The sequence below is a fragment of the Helicoverpa armigera genome, chromosome 5, assembly GCF_030705265.1.
Source record: "Helicoverpa armigera isolate CAAS_96S chromosome 5, ASM3070526v1, whole genome shotgun sequence".
In the NCBI taxonomy this organism is placed as follows: domain Eukaryota; kingdom Metazoa; phylum Arthropoda; class Insecta; order Lepidoptera; family Noctuidae; genus Helicoverpa; species Helicoverpa armigera.
Genome location: NC_087124.1, coordinates 9,059,711 through 9,073,938, shown reverse-complemented (window position 1 = coordinate 9,073,938; position 14,228 = coordinate 9,059,711). Strand labels below are relative to the sequence as shown.

The window sequence follows — 14,228 nt, the reverse complement described above, 5'->3', positions numbered from 1 at the left end:
ATGACAGTCAACACAAAATTAGAGGACTGGGCGGTGGAGTCAAGCGTAATATTTATGTATATTTTTTTGCATAAAAGCTTTTATACTTAGGAGTATAATATTTTTTGCGTGTTAAAGCTAAAAGATAAAACAGCCAAACATTAAAATGTTTGGCTGTTTTATCTGCATATTAAGTGCAGTTGAAAAGATAAAGATACCAATGCCTTCAGGCTATGTTATGGAATAAATAGGTGGAAATAAGGGCAAGAAGGCAATATGACATTAACCTAAAACACTGCTATTATATTGTCCAACATAAAATGTTTGCTACAGCATTTAGAATCGTTTAGACTACCACGCATGCCTAAATAGGGAACGCTAATGCCTTCGACTTCCGTATTTAACCCCTCTGATTGAACAGAATGGTTAAGGGACGCCTCGAACCCTTAACCTTTATTGTCTTCTAAAAGTAGGCCAACCTCCGCTGGGCGTGATAAGTGTAATGTTAATTAATGCGATTCAAATAAGTGGTGTTACTGTTTCATAAGGGCTCTGAACGTAATTGCTTTGTGTTTGAACTTTATTGTTAAGACAGGGTGTCAAATGTACTTATATGTATGATGCTATAAATAGATACACGTGCTATACAGTGAATTTATCACTACACTTTCTCTACGTGTCATCATCATTAATTTAAGAGCCCAACTCTTGTCGGTGCAGCTCCTTCCATTGATGCCTACCTAGCGCCAACTCCTGAACTTTCTTATACGTCACAACCTTCACCTTTTCTTTACTTTTGCTTGATGTAGCTATACACCTAAGTATAGGTAAGTAGAAATATAAAAACTAACGTGATTTATCAAATGTGTTTTTAATTCAGTTCCATATTGATACAGGTACATTTTGTGAATTGTATTTTATTTTGTTAGAACATTGTGCATGTCACAGTGTTTTACTTAAAAAAAGTACATCCAAATAAAATACGTAATTAGAATATTGTTTTGCCTTTAAACTTTTGATTTCACTTTTTCAGGGTGTGTTTGCTGGAAAAAGTTTTCATTTAACAATGTCTGATAGAGTTTCGAAACTGTCGGGTATTTGCTCAGGTCCAGTTCATGTCTGAAAAAGAAAAAAAAGAAAACTCTCAAACTATTTGGTTTCTTTTCAATCAAAAACTTTTATGCAAACTGTGTTTCGGATTTTTGAATTAAGCGAATAAATGGAATCTAAACAGATTAGTCAAACGAAAAGAAACGATATGAAGTAAAGTGCTTTACTTTTTTATTGGGTCCACACTCTTATAGGCTCAGTTGTTAAAATATTGTCTATGGTGAAAAGTATAATGGAACAAAAACATAGATTGTTAGCTTTGTGCCTCACAGCAATTTGTGGTGGTACTGACGGAGTGCGCTTAAAGCTTTACCCTGTAATCTACCCACAGCCTATTACGGTTTTAATTATAATAATGCATTTAGGGTAAAATATTGTAGGGAATATAAAAGTCTTGCTTGTTTTATCTTGACTATAGAAAGGTTTGGCAGACTTATACTTTTAGGAAAGTATGATTTTCGCTGACAGAATTAAGAACTTAGGTTGCCATTTTTTTCGACGTCTCCAATTGTTGAAGTATGTTAACATGTAGACAAACTCACCTGCTAACCGCATTATAAAGCTGTGGCACAAGACATATGTCAGCCATTGTGATCTGGTCTCCAACACAATATTTTCCCGCTGACTTTTGAAGCAGGTCCTCCAAAGTTTGCAAGCCTCGTTCAGTCCAATATTTCGTGAACTTCTGGTACTTCTGTAAGGACTCAAAGTGGGGTCTCAGACCGACGTTTTGTAAAGGCTGAATGCCTGACACTATAATCTGTAAAGAAACAGTACAAATAAAGATAGCATCCTATTTGAAAGTTTGGGAATAACTTTTTTTGCACAAAGGTCTTTATTTTAAAGCTACTTTAGTTTAATTTTTTTAATTAAGGAGTGTTCGGTAAATAATTTGGCGTTTCCTGTTAATTGCTAACTTCAAGCAAAAGGGGTGTCGCTCGACAAATTAGCACCTCGAATACCCTTTAAACACGGGCAGGTTGAATCCTAAATTCAATTAATTAAATAATTCACGGGACACTTAGTGAAAGTTAAACCATTAGCTGTTTTTATTATTGGGTTATGTTTTGTCAGCACCGCAGTAAAGTTAGAAATTATAGTCTTGATACTGAGACGAATAAAGTACTATAAGGTAGAGCTTTGGAATAATAAAAGTTGTAGAAAACTTCCTATATGTTCATGACTTTTGGGTACCTAAGTGTAAAAGATATCTCGGTGTGTTCAATCATTCATTTTGAATCAATCTAATCCATGAATCCACTAACACACTTAGGAGTTTCTTTCTATACGTCAACATATTTTTATGAGAAAATCTTGTAGATGTGTGTGTGAGACCTACATTTTCTTATTGAGGGGCAGAAAACAATTTTCTTGTCAAGGAATAGGAATGTGAAGGTACATTCCTACTTCTTAACAATTTGAAATCACTTTAATTAAACTAAATGTTATACGAATATTTCCACGAACATTAAATGTTGAAACCTTGTTTTAATTATAGTTCCTTTTGCCACTTTCGTGTCTTCTCACAACTCTTGTACTCAGCTCGTTACTTTTTACGCATCAAAGATGGAAGGGCACTGTTGAACTAATTGGTCCACTTGTACCTAAGTTTACCTACTAGATGTTATATTTACCTCTTTTTATAGATTATGTACGAACCTCACAAAGTTCTGTCATCTTAGCCCTTAGTAGAGGGGTTTTCGGAGTGAGGGTCGGCTCGGGGCGAGTGTCCTCCAAATATTGCAAGATAGCCATAGACTCCACCAATGTCACATTATCTGTATGTAAAAGACGGATTTTAGGTTTAAAGAATTTGAATTGGGAAATTATTTTAATCAGAGCTTTTCTATTGAACGTCAACTATCTATGTGCTTTGAAAAAAAAAAAAACTGAACTGAAACTTTCAATTGAACACACGTAGCTCGATACATGGCTCATTGCCCTACAACAATAAAGCCGAAATTACAATATAAATGTGAATTGATGGCGATTGATTGACTATTGACTGAACATAATCAATAATTGACAAATGGTGTGATGTGAATTGAAGCAATCGATGGCCGTAGCTAAAGAGTACGTGAAAATATTTCGCGTAGTTTATTAAGGCACAATAATTATTCAGTTTAATTGAGACTGATTTAATTCGCACATAGTTGATTGATTCTCTGCTTAAAGAACCATTTCTTAAAAGGTCCCACTATTCATTGATCCTCCCATTACGAAGTTGTCCCCAGAATAGTCAAATAATTCACTTAATTGTATTTGATTTGCAGGTAAATTAAGCGAACTTTACAAATCCCCCGAAGCGGAAAGTTCGAGCAAATAAGCTTGCCAAGTGGTAAATTATTTTCGTAAGTAACACGAGATGTGATTCATTTTGAACCTTCTGCAGTTTTGATAAGTTTGTTTATGCTTTGGCTATTGATTGATATTCTCTGTAGTAGCTTTGATCGCTGTCCCGAAAGCACATATACATAAGTTGTGTCAATATTAGCTCGCAAACTAGTTTTATAAATAGGGAGGGGCATATCGCTTCATGGGTATTCATGCACCCAAGATTCTTTACAAAATAGTTTTCCGCGTGCCAAAAGTGGTAAGTAGATAAGCACCTAAAGTAGTAAAGTAGGGTAAGTTTGAGTGATTGTTTACGTCCTTATAATGGAGCAATACTGTGAATCCTGTAGATAATGTACAATCCAGTCCAACAATTTGTGTAGTAGCTTCTCAAAACATTATGTTAATTTTATTACGTTTCTTATTTACTCGCAACTATTCTAATGGGTATGTTATCCACTACTCCTAAAGAATGGGATTGCAAGGACTTTTATTTGCATCACATCTGCATCTTAGGTACGTAAACAAGCATTTCAATTTAATTTTACTTTTTCGCAAAATGGTTGAGAATAGAAAAAGAACTTCTTTTCGTGCTTATTGGCAATGCTGGTGATTTGTCAAATCAAACGAGGGAACAGCAGACCGAACATAAACAATTTCAATTAAATTGTTTCTAAACGCTTTCCAATTTGTCTCGTATAATGAAGCTGTTACAATAATTGTTTTTGCAATCGTCTAAATATTTCACAGTCCTTAACAATCTGTTGTCTTGCAGTCGCAAGTTGAACAAACTCTGCAGAGTTTAATAAAATAGGAGGCGACGCACTTTGCAGGATTCAATGACCCAAATAGTTACCAATTCAGTCAGAGTTTTTCTATGTGCGATGTTATTAGGTGGCGACACATTCATTAAATAGCTATTTGCGGAGTTATTGACCGGTCCACTTAAACAAACGGTCGGTCGCCTCGAGCACGCAAATGATGTTTGATTGTAGCGGACTGCGGACCGACACCGACACTGCTTGAATTTTTAATATTGCAGCTTTAGACCTCCCTGAAACGAAACTCCAGCACTTAGGTCCCAAGAAAATAAAAAGGTTTTAGGTCTGCGTTTTGAGTGCACTTTAATGGTCCCATTTATTTGTGTGGCCAGTCACGTCTGTTATTAGATCTTGTAATATATATTATTTGTTTTTTAATCATTGCATTACATGTTTCGATCACAACGGAGCGGTAATTTTAACGATTACATTGCAAACAAACTTCACATTACACACACCCGCATATATTCGAGATTGATTTTATTTTCGCTGTGTGATCGTACAAAACATTCCTGTTAACGTAAAGTTAGGTTTTATCATCGTCTGTAATCTTTGGTAAACCGATTCGTAGCGTGTAACGGATCTTTTATAACCGAGATAACAAATTATAGGGGTATGCAGATTAGCAAGGCTAATGTGTTTTCTCTATGATACGAACATTAACTTAATGTAGCACTTATCAATGTTAGTTGTGTGAGTGATGCCTAGGAGGCATTAAACTTCATGCAATGTTAAGGATTGTTTGCAATGTCCTATTTCGTCCTACTTTTATACATAAAAAGCTCAATAGAAAGTGGTTCCATGAAAAGTTTGATCACGTTTCTGAAAGTAACTTTTGTTGCTGACCACTGAGTTGTTTCATGGGATTAAAACTTTCAGATATAATAAACAAATCAGTTAAATGAAAAGTAACAATAGTCACTATTTTAGAGTACCTAGGTATTGTTGCTTTTAGTACCAAAGTTCCCCGTATCTTACTATTTTAAAGATTGTTTCTTTGTGACTTTAGAAAGTTATCTCCAAACTTTCCATTTCTAAAGAAAGAAAATGCAAGGCAAACCATTTTCTCACAGAAAATATAAACATTTCGTAAATCCTCTGTACTTTGCACTTATCTGTTCTCATTAATTAAATGTCGCACGATTGAAGTTCCATCATCCAATAAATCAGTTACAATTAATCTATTTATGATCTTAATTACGTATATAAATAATGAGGAATAAACAAGTAGGCAGACAAAACTTTTCAAGGATACGAAGATACCATTTTATCCTACCATTGTCACAGATATATCGCTTTTTGTCCTCGAAAACAAAACATGTTTATTGTTTGCGTTTAAAATGTAATCCATATTCATACTGTTATTACTATTTATATCCCTGACTAAAGAGATTGCCGCGCGACACAGATAATAAATTTAATGTCTAGCCGCATAACAATTGTTTCTGGACCTCCTTACAAAGTATACTTTGAGAGTTCATTTCAATTTAATATCGGCAGAGTGCAAACAAAGCATTTGAAGATTAATTCCATCCGTACGAAAGATATTGGATTTCTTTCTGGTTTTTATTACAATACCATTTTTTAAGATGCTATAATGTCATACTCCATCTGTATTTTGTAGAATGTTTATTTAATTCGGATTGTAGGTAGGTAAGTACCTCATAAATATACATGAAAATGCTTTACAAGTAACAACAGCACTAACTAAGTTACTATTGGTAGCTGATTATCTGGGACAATCATATTAACCGTCAAATCCGTAGCGGACCCCAATCGGGGTCTGAACATCAATGTCACCGTAAGCTCGGTTTAGACCCCAATTGGGGTCTGCGAATCAGTCATACACTTTCCTAATTATTTACGCTCATATTTATTTTATTTCCAATCAAACCACATTTGTGAGTACTAAATAAAATAACTAAATAAATTTAAATTATTTTTACGCATTCAAACCTTTCATATTTAGCATCCCGTTAGAAATATACCTTTTTAAAATCCAATCGTAATTACCGGGAATTCTGATCGAACTCGCCATGTTTGTTTACATTAGTTGTTTTTTTAAATTTGAAGACGCATAGACAAGATGGCGACGGTGATAGAAGTTTTGCATCGAATGATCCGATTCGTTAAAATAAAGAATCGATTTAATAATTTTATAGTATTTGATATTATAATATTACTAAATTGCACTTTTGTATACGGTACCATAATCTGAAAATAAATTAGGAAAAGTAAAATGACTTAATTTATTTAAAAAAAAAAATGCTAGAAAATCAGTGGTAGAAAATACGTTGTAGCCGGAATAAAAAAAATCTTCGGTTTTTAGGGTTTCCGAAGACGGCAAATGAAGACTTATTTATTTCTTCGGGTGTTTTATGTGCAGGATTCCTGTAGACCTGCCAAACTTAATGGCGATTCGTTACTTCCAACTTTTTAACTGAGCGGCAAAGCTATTTGACGAGAGCCGTAGTTAGGTGTAGTTATAGCAAAATTTTATGACGTTTTTATTGTTTGAAAGGGCAAATAGTTCGCTGTTCATCGAAAGCTGGTCCAAGATGGAAAGATGGCCGCCGCCGACTTATTTTTAACCGACTTCCCAAAAAGCGGAGGTTCTCAATTCGACCGTTTTTTTTGTAGATATGTTTGTTACGCGATTACTCAGCCATTTATTTATCGATTTTGATGATTCTTTTTTTGTTTGATAGCGTATACTTTCGAGGTGGTCCCATGAAACCTTGAGAAATTGAGGGCGACTTTCGAAAGTTGCAGAAAGACATAGGTTGAAATCTTATCACTCAGGTGTTTGCCTGGTAGCACTATTCAACAGTGAAGGCTTTGAGCTGACCTGATGATGGAGACCAGTGAAGGTCGAGGGAACTCGACAACTGAATATTTAAACTTTCTCGTGTTTGTGCTTATATTATTCGTATTTACGAGGCCTCTGCAACAGTGAAGGAGATGGAGACGAGAGAAGTTCGGTTGTCGAGTTCCCTCGACCTTCTCTGGTCTCCATCATCAGGTCAGCTCCAAACCTTTACTGTTTCATAGTGTTATCAGACATACATCTGAGTGTCAAGTTATAACCTTGTCTATGCTTACAATTTTCGAGAGTCTGTTGCCCTCGATTTCTCAAGGTTTCCATCATCAGATCCTGGACCTAATAACAAATATGGGGAATATACCCTTTCGACCAAAAACAAACATCCAAATTGAGAACCACCTCCTTTGTGGGATTCGGTAAAAAATATATGGTGACTTTAAAATCAATCAATTATTATTATTGTTTCTCATCATCAAATAAGTACATTACTTTGGTAGTTACAAATTGCATTATATTTCAGAACACCAGGCTTACCCTCCGCCGAAACAAAAATCTTAGAATTGTTGAGAAATAATATAAGAATAAATTAAAATTCCGTAATAGGTAATAAAAATTCAATTAAAGTTAAAAATTATTACGAATGACGCAACACCAAAATAAATAATACATATAAAAATTTAATGCTAAAAACTTTCATAAAACTTAAATATCTCTTTTCTTAACAACAAAAACAAATTGAACCTATAATTTAAAATTAATAAATAAAATTGAAATAAGTTGCTATTAAAAAATAAGTATATATAAAATTGGTATTCGATTATTTATAATAAATATCCGATTTAGGTATCGAATGCACACCGCTGATTGAAAAAAAAAAATACTCCATTCCAAACTCTACTTCTTTTTGATCTTGTAAATTGTTCATTTTTATTGTGTATTTTATGTGCTGATTTTTTAGTTATTGAACATAAATAAGTGCACGAAATGTATTGCAACGGATTGAAAATGTTATAAATATAACGTTTGTGTTGTGTTTGAGAAAGTGATGCGATTATTTATTGGTAAGTTTTCACCAAATTTGAAATGCCTAACTTTTCGATAGACTTAAAAACACCGTAATTATTATCTTTTTCTGAATTAACTGACCCCATTTGACCTTTGCACGTTGTTGTCAAATAAGTGAGCTCTAAAGTTATAGTTAAAATACTTCTGATCAGGCATTACGGACTTAGAATTCATGTGTTGAAAGTTAGTACAAATTTTTGACTTCCATGTCGCGATTCAAAATTCCCGCCGAATCAACGGTAAAGTAATATGTCAAAATCTTGTCGAGCAGAGGGGTTAACCCCGTTGCTTTGACAGCCTATCAATCGGTCGCCAGCTTCAATCAAATTTGAGTTGGCGGAGTACCTTCCATCGTGATTGAAGGGTGCGTTATTAAACGTGTTAATGGCGTGGTTATTAGCGCAGCCCAAAGTGCACTCGATCGGCCCAAGAGGCCATTGTGATACAACGATGACATCAGCGAATATTGAACTGAATGCATGTTTAAACATGGAACGCTCAGCGACCTAATATTGTGATGCATGTTAGATTATGAACGCGTCATAGACAATGACTCCCAACCTCTTTTTCGAGCGGGAGAACTGTTTTATTTTTAAACTTAAATTATTTAGCTTTAAGTTTTAATTTAATGCAAAGAGTTCGTCATAGATCATTCGGAGTAAGTATTTGTGGTCAGTCAACGCGTGGCTGACCTTTTAGTTGACAAAATAGTTTTCAGAAGTAAGTAGGTATGGTCAATACGATCAAACCAGTTACATAGAAAGTGAATTTGGAAATCAAGTTATGTCGAAAATGGCCGTTTAATCTCGTCAATTGCCGTCCCTGAAGTTACACCAAAAAGGGCTTCATGCGTTAGGATAAAAGTTTTATCCTATAATATACAATGTTATGTTTGTAAAGTTATACTTACAGCAAACTGACTAAATCCCCTCGGCCGACTTTCATAAGTATGTAATACTTATAAATAACAAAAAGTATACCTACCTATAGTTATTTTCAATCTTCAGAGGGAACGCTAGTTACAATTTTGAACCATTCCATCATATTTAATATTTAGCAACTATTTTAGATTCCCGCCTATTTGGTTCAGTCAATTTGTTAGGTGATTGGAAATTAAAATTTATATCGTTTGAATGAATGTTCATTACTCAATTATGCCATCTGGATGGTTGGCAAAATTGAGCGTAATGGAAAATAATCACGCCAAATTGTAGTATTTAATTATTTTGTAGCTATGTAGCTGGTTACTTAATGCAATTAAATTAAGTAAATTTTTGCTTTATCAAAATATCAATTTAAAGAATAATTTGATATTTAAGTATATGTACTGTATTTCTTATGAATGGTATATTGCTTCTCTTTATAATTAGGTATGTACATACTAAGTACATATAAAAAAGTCATTTTCTTTTTAATTAAAATTTACCGCCGCATCGTTTCCCAAAATGCGTTGAAGCGGTATCGAAAAGCTGAATATTTTCAGCTTATTTCCCTTTCGGCAAACGAAACGGATATTATTGGTGTATTAGGTGCTTTTATCGAACGTATTACGTGGGTATAATACAACATATTATTATCATACATATGTAGATACATACGTTTTCAAGATTTGCCCACCAGGCCATTACAGTCGTATTATGCAAAAAAAGAGCATGCATCAATTGAATTTGGAACAGCTCAATATAACACACGTCTTTGATTCTTTTTTGTCTATGAAATGAATTCAAATATAAACAAACGTGAGTTTTTTTTGTTCAGTGTCAGGATATAGGATAAAACTTACTTTAACTAGAATTTAACCCTAACCTGACGTAACCGAGCTTCGAACAACCGGGCCTAAATTATTATTGTCTTTTATGATCTAAGACAGGTAGGGCATTTCTAAACGAAAAGCAGCACATGTGTAGTCATATTTCAATGTCCGAGTCATTGAATCATATTCGCGAGCGGAATATTTACAAGAATGACTTATTATTTCTTTGGCCTGAGGGAAATTACTTTTTGCTCCTGTTGGGATGTTGGTACAATCAACCCACAGATATTTACAGCCAAAGCGAATGTTATGATATGTTATTATTTTGTCGCCATTATTTTGGTGGCAGTGGGAGCTTAGTTTTTTCTTTTCTTTTTAATTTTCTTCTTTTGTTGGGAAAATACTTTTCTTTGTCTTTGAACCAGGTATACCTATCACTGGACGCGGGTTAAACCGCTGGCAGAAGCTAGTTTTCTAGTTTTCTATACTGGAAAATGCACATGAGCAATATTTAATCAATAAGCATGCCATACCCACGAACAGGGAGGGAGGGAAAATCGATTTTGATAGAAAATTTGTCTATGGTTACTCAGTGGTAAATTATAAATAACACAATTTCTGGTGTGTCAAGTAGGTGTAGGAAAAAAGTTAATTAAAAGAACCAAGTAAACCTTTGCGTGACTGATTGATTGAAAGGCAATGCTACCTACCACGTGAAATGTAGTTCAGTCAGACCGTCAGACCACACTCATACATGCATAACTATAGATACCGACACCTTTTCCGGCATGCCCCCTTATATTATGGAGTAAACAAACCTTTACATAATATTTCTAGCATAAAAACTTTTTACAACAAATCGGTTCAGCTACACATGAGAGATTTGGGCACAAACGGTACCTACTGTAAGGTACCTACAGGTCAAATTGAGAACCTTCTTTTTTTCTGTTCAAAGTCTTTTAATTACGCAAGATAATAATTATAGGTAATAAAAGGTAAAAATAAAAGAGATCTTAAAACGTAGGTAAGGCCTTCGCCAACGTCCGCACACATCGGTATCTGCTACTTATTTGAAGAACATCTCCGGAGTGACTGTTATATATTACTATTATCATTATTAGGTACTTGACACCCTGAATTGATATGCTGACGTCATAACCGAGCATTGTCTCAAAGTACGTGTGTATTGAGGCAATTTATTAAGAAATCATTGTGTCACTAAAGATGTTAAGATGCTGTTATGTGCTCTATGGTATTTGTGTAAGGAGGTCGTGAGTCTGCAATTATATGACAAAGGAATAGTTTCAACGTAAGTACTTAACTTTAATGTAATTGACACTTAAGAACTTACTTATTTTTGGGGAGGAACAGGTGTTTTACTTATTTTTCGAGATGTTGTGAGATTTTCAGAAACGGTTCATGAATTTTTAATAAGTACAGCAGTTACCTAAGGACATGACACAATTTAGATATTGTTCAACTCACCATATTATTTTTCTTACCTATAACTAAAGCTGGAACTTTTTGCGCAGGATTGATGGCCCGGTACTCCTCAGTGCTCTGCTGTCTTGCCTTCACAATATCCACGGATCTCTCCTCAAAGGGGATCCTTTTGTACTGCAGAGCTGCCCGAACTCGCCAGGAACACGAAGACAGGTAGTATCCGTACATAATGACCCGGTTTGAAGCCTTGAAAATAGGTCTTGTTGTAGATCAAACTTTTTGGTGTCGTCTTTTGAATAAAGAATACTCATAGAGATACAAAATTGTTTTTTTTAGGAAGAGGTTAGGCAATTTGGTGAGTATAATCTGTGTTTATATGATCATCGATAAATAATATTTCAAATACGTATTTACTTATACAAAAATATATAAGAACCTAATAAAACGTAAGTAATGATGTAAAAAAGGTTCGAAGGTTTGGATCTGATTAAAGATCGGAAAAACCTCCGGATTCTATAACAGGACTGACCGTCGTTATGCTAACATTCTACATTTCCAATTGCCAACTTCAACAAGGTAATAGTATACGAGTGGTATTATTGAATAGCAAATACTTACTCGTCTAGACTATAAACAACATTTACTTTGAGTTGATTAAATCGAAGTCGTGAAGACTAATGCGTATTCGTAATGTATGTTGACTAAAATTGTAAACTTCTAAATCGAGTCGAAGTAATTGGGCGTAGGTAAATTATTTTCTATTTTTGAAATGTTTGGGTTTTAAATTAAATCCTTGTAATACAACGAGTACCATAAACCGTTATACCTGGCTTTTGTGGATTATTCTAAGGCTTTTGATAGTCTCAATCACACAGCGATTTTCACATCATTACGCTCTCAAGAAGTAAATGAGACCTATATAAAGCTATTGGAATTAGTCTACAGAGCCAGCACAGCATCCATAAAACTACTTTCCCCAGGTCCATCATTTTCCATAGAAAAAGGCGTCAAACAGGGAGACCCGCTGTCTCCTAATCTATTCACCTGCACATTGGAGGAGGTTTTCAAGAAACTCACTGTGCCGTGGACATCCAAGGGTATCGTCATCGAAAACAAAAGGCTGACCAATCTGCGGTTTGCTGACGACATAGTTCTTTTTGCGCCTACATCAGCAGAGCTCCAAGACATGCTCCAAGATCTGAGCGGGGCAAGCCGAGAGGTTGGACTTCAAATGAACATGAGCAAGACACACACAATGACCAACAGCACGAAACGTAGGGTCGAGGTAGATGGGCAAGCTCTACACTATATCGACGAGTACATCTACTTGGGCCAGTTAGTTTCTTTCGACAACAGGCAGGAAAAGGAGATCGATCGCCGCATAGAGAACGCCTGGTAAAGCTACTGGTCCATGAAGCAGTACATGAAAGGGGACCTTCCCCTTTCACTCAAGCGAAAATTAGTCGACATATGTATCTTGCCCGTCCTAACCTACGGTGCACAAACTTGGTCTCTCACGGAGTGTCAGAAGTCCAAACTCAAGGTTTGCCAGAGAGCAATGGAGCGTAGCCTTTTAGGCATTAAACGGATGGATCGCATCCGGAATACCGTTATACGTTCCAGAACAGGAGTCGCTGATGTGGGCCGAAAGGCGGCAACACTGAAATGGAACTGGGCCGGACACGTCAGCCGTATGCATCCGGAAAGATGGGCCACTATTGTCACCCAGTGGACACCCCAGGATGGACACCGCAGGCGGGGTAGACCCCGGAAGAGATGGCGTGACGAACTGGACGCCTACTGTCGAGACTGGTGGACTCGATCGAAGGATCGAGAAGTGTGGAAGCGGGATGGGGAGGCCTTTGCCCAGCAGTGGGACATTATAGGCTAGTAATAATAAATAATAATAAATAATCCTTGTAATAACTAAATTATAGACTGGCTAATCATACAATTATTAAGTTTTATGTTTCTAGTGTATCACTTCATAATCATTCATCAGAGCATATTATACAGACAAAATAAGACTTAAAAAAAGGAGATAGATACTTTATATAAAATGTACAAATATTTATACACAAAATGCCTAGGTATTTTTTTGACGTTGAGCTCTTTCTATGTTAAATCAACCGGTTTTGTTGGGTGCCAAAAAGAGAAATTACAGTCTTTTGAGGTTATGTTTACCCGCGAACTCAAAATCATTAGAAATCCAGTAGGTAAGTATGTAAACAAGATCATTGTTATCATTACATGACAACAACTCGTTTCTTGATTAATTCTATTAATCACATGTCAGATACCTCCATGCTCCAAGAATAGATAATAAACATTGAAGTCTTAGTTACACACTAAATCGTCAACGATATTAATTAGAAAGGTAAAAAGTTTACTCACCATTTTATAACGTTCAGTTGATGTTTTTAAAAATGTATACTAACAATATCAGCTCTTGTTTGCTTCTGAGATATGTTATCAGACACACAATATTGTGACAGCTACTCTGATTGTTGATTATTATCTACAACTTCTACAAGAGCATAATTATAATATACTTACGAGTATACAATTAACTAATTCAAGGCGACTGTAGAATAAGTTACCTACCTATTATACGTCTAAACAGTATTTATTCTGTAATAAGTTAGTAATTATTTTACTTAAGTTAATCTGTGGCTATCGATTGAGGTTGATGTAGTTCTGTGCATTAACCAAAGATGTCGCTGCAATAAATGGAGGCGGGAAAATTTAAATTTGTTACGTCAAAATGAAACATGAAAGCTGATATACATTTTATTTATTTACATATATAATGGCAATATACGTAATTTATTTATTATCACTATTATATTATTCAAATACTTTTTGTTATTTTTTAGCCTTATAGACACAATAAACTTGG

General features: G+C 35.0%; 1 protein-coding gene across 1 annotated transcript; it reads right to left on the bottom strand.

Annotated features, from left to right (window-relative positions):
• Nucleotides 1-938: 938 nt before the first annotated feature.
• On the bottom strand, nt 939-13,879 carry LOC110381886 (probable maleylacetoacetate isomerase 1). The gene is made up of 5 exons (XM_021342314.3): nt 13,724-13,879; nt 11,389-11,575; nt 2,749-2,867; nt 1,632-1,849; nt 939-1,098 (listed from the first exon to the last, which is right to left on the bottom strand). Exons 1-5 carry the CDS (start codon nt 13,724-13,726, stop codon nt 987-989), a joined length of 639 nt encoding a protein of 212 aa, XP_021197989.3. The 5' UTR covers nt 13,727-13,879; the 3' UTR covers nt 939-986.
• Nucleotides 13,880-14,228: the final 349 nt, after the last annotated feature.

Excerpts from the sequence above, each read along its gene's own strand:
- LOC110381886 (XM_021342314.3), bottom strand. Across the intron at positions 2,868-11,388 it reads AGTTCCAGCTTTAGTTATAG|ATAATGTGACATTGGTGGAG; the intron begins GTAAGAAAAATA and ends TTTTACATACAG. Across the intron at positions 1,099-1,631 it reads CTTTATAATGCGGTTAGCAG|ACATGAACTGGACCTGAGCA; the intron begins GTGAGTTTGTCT and ends TTTCTTTTTCAG.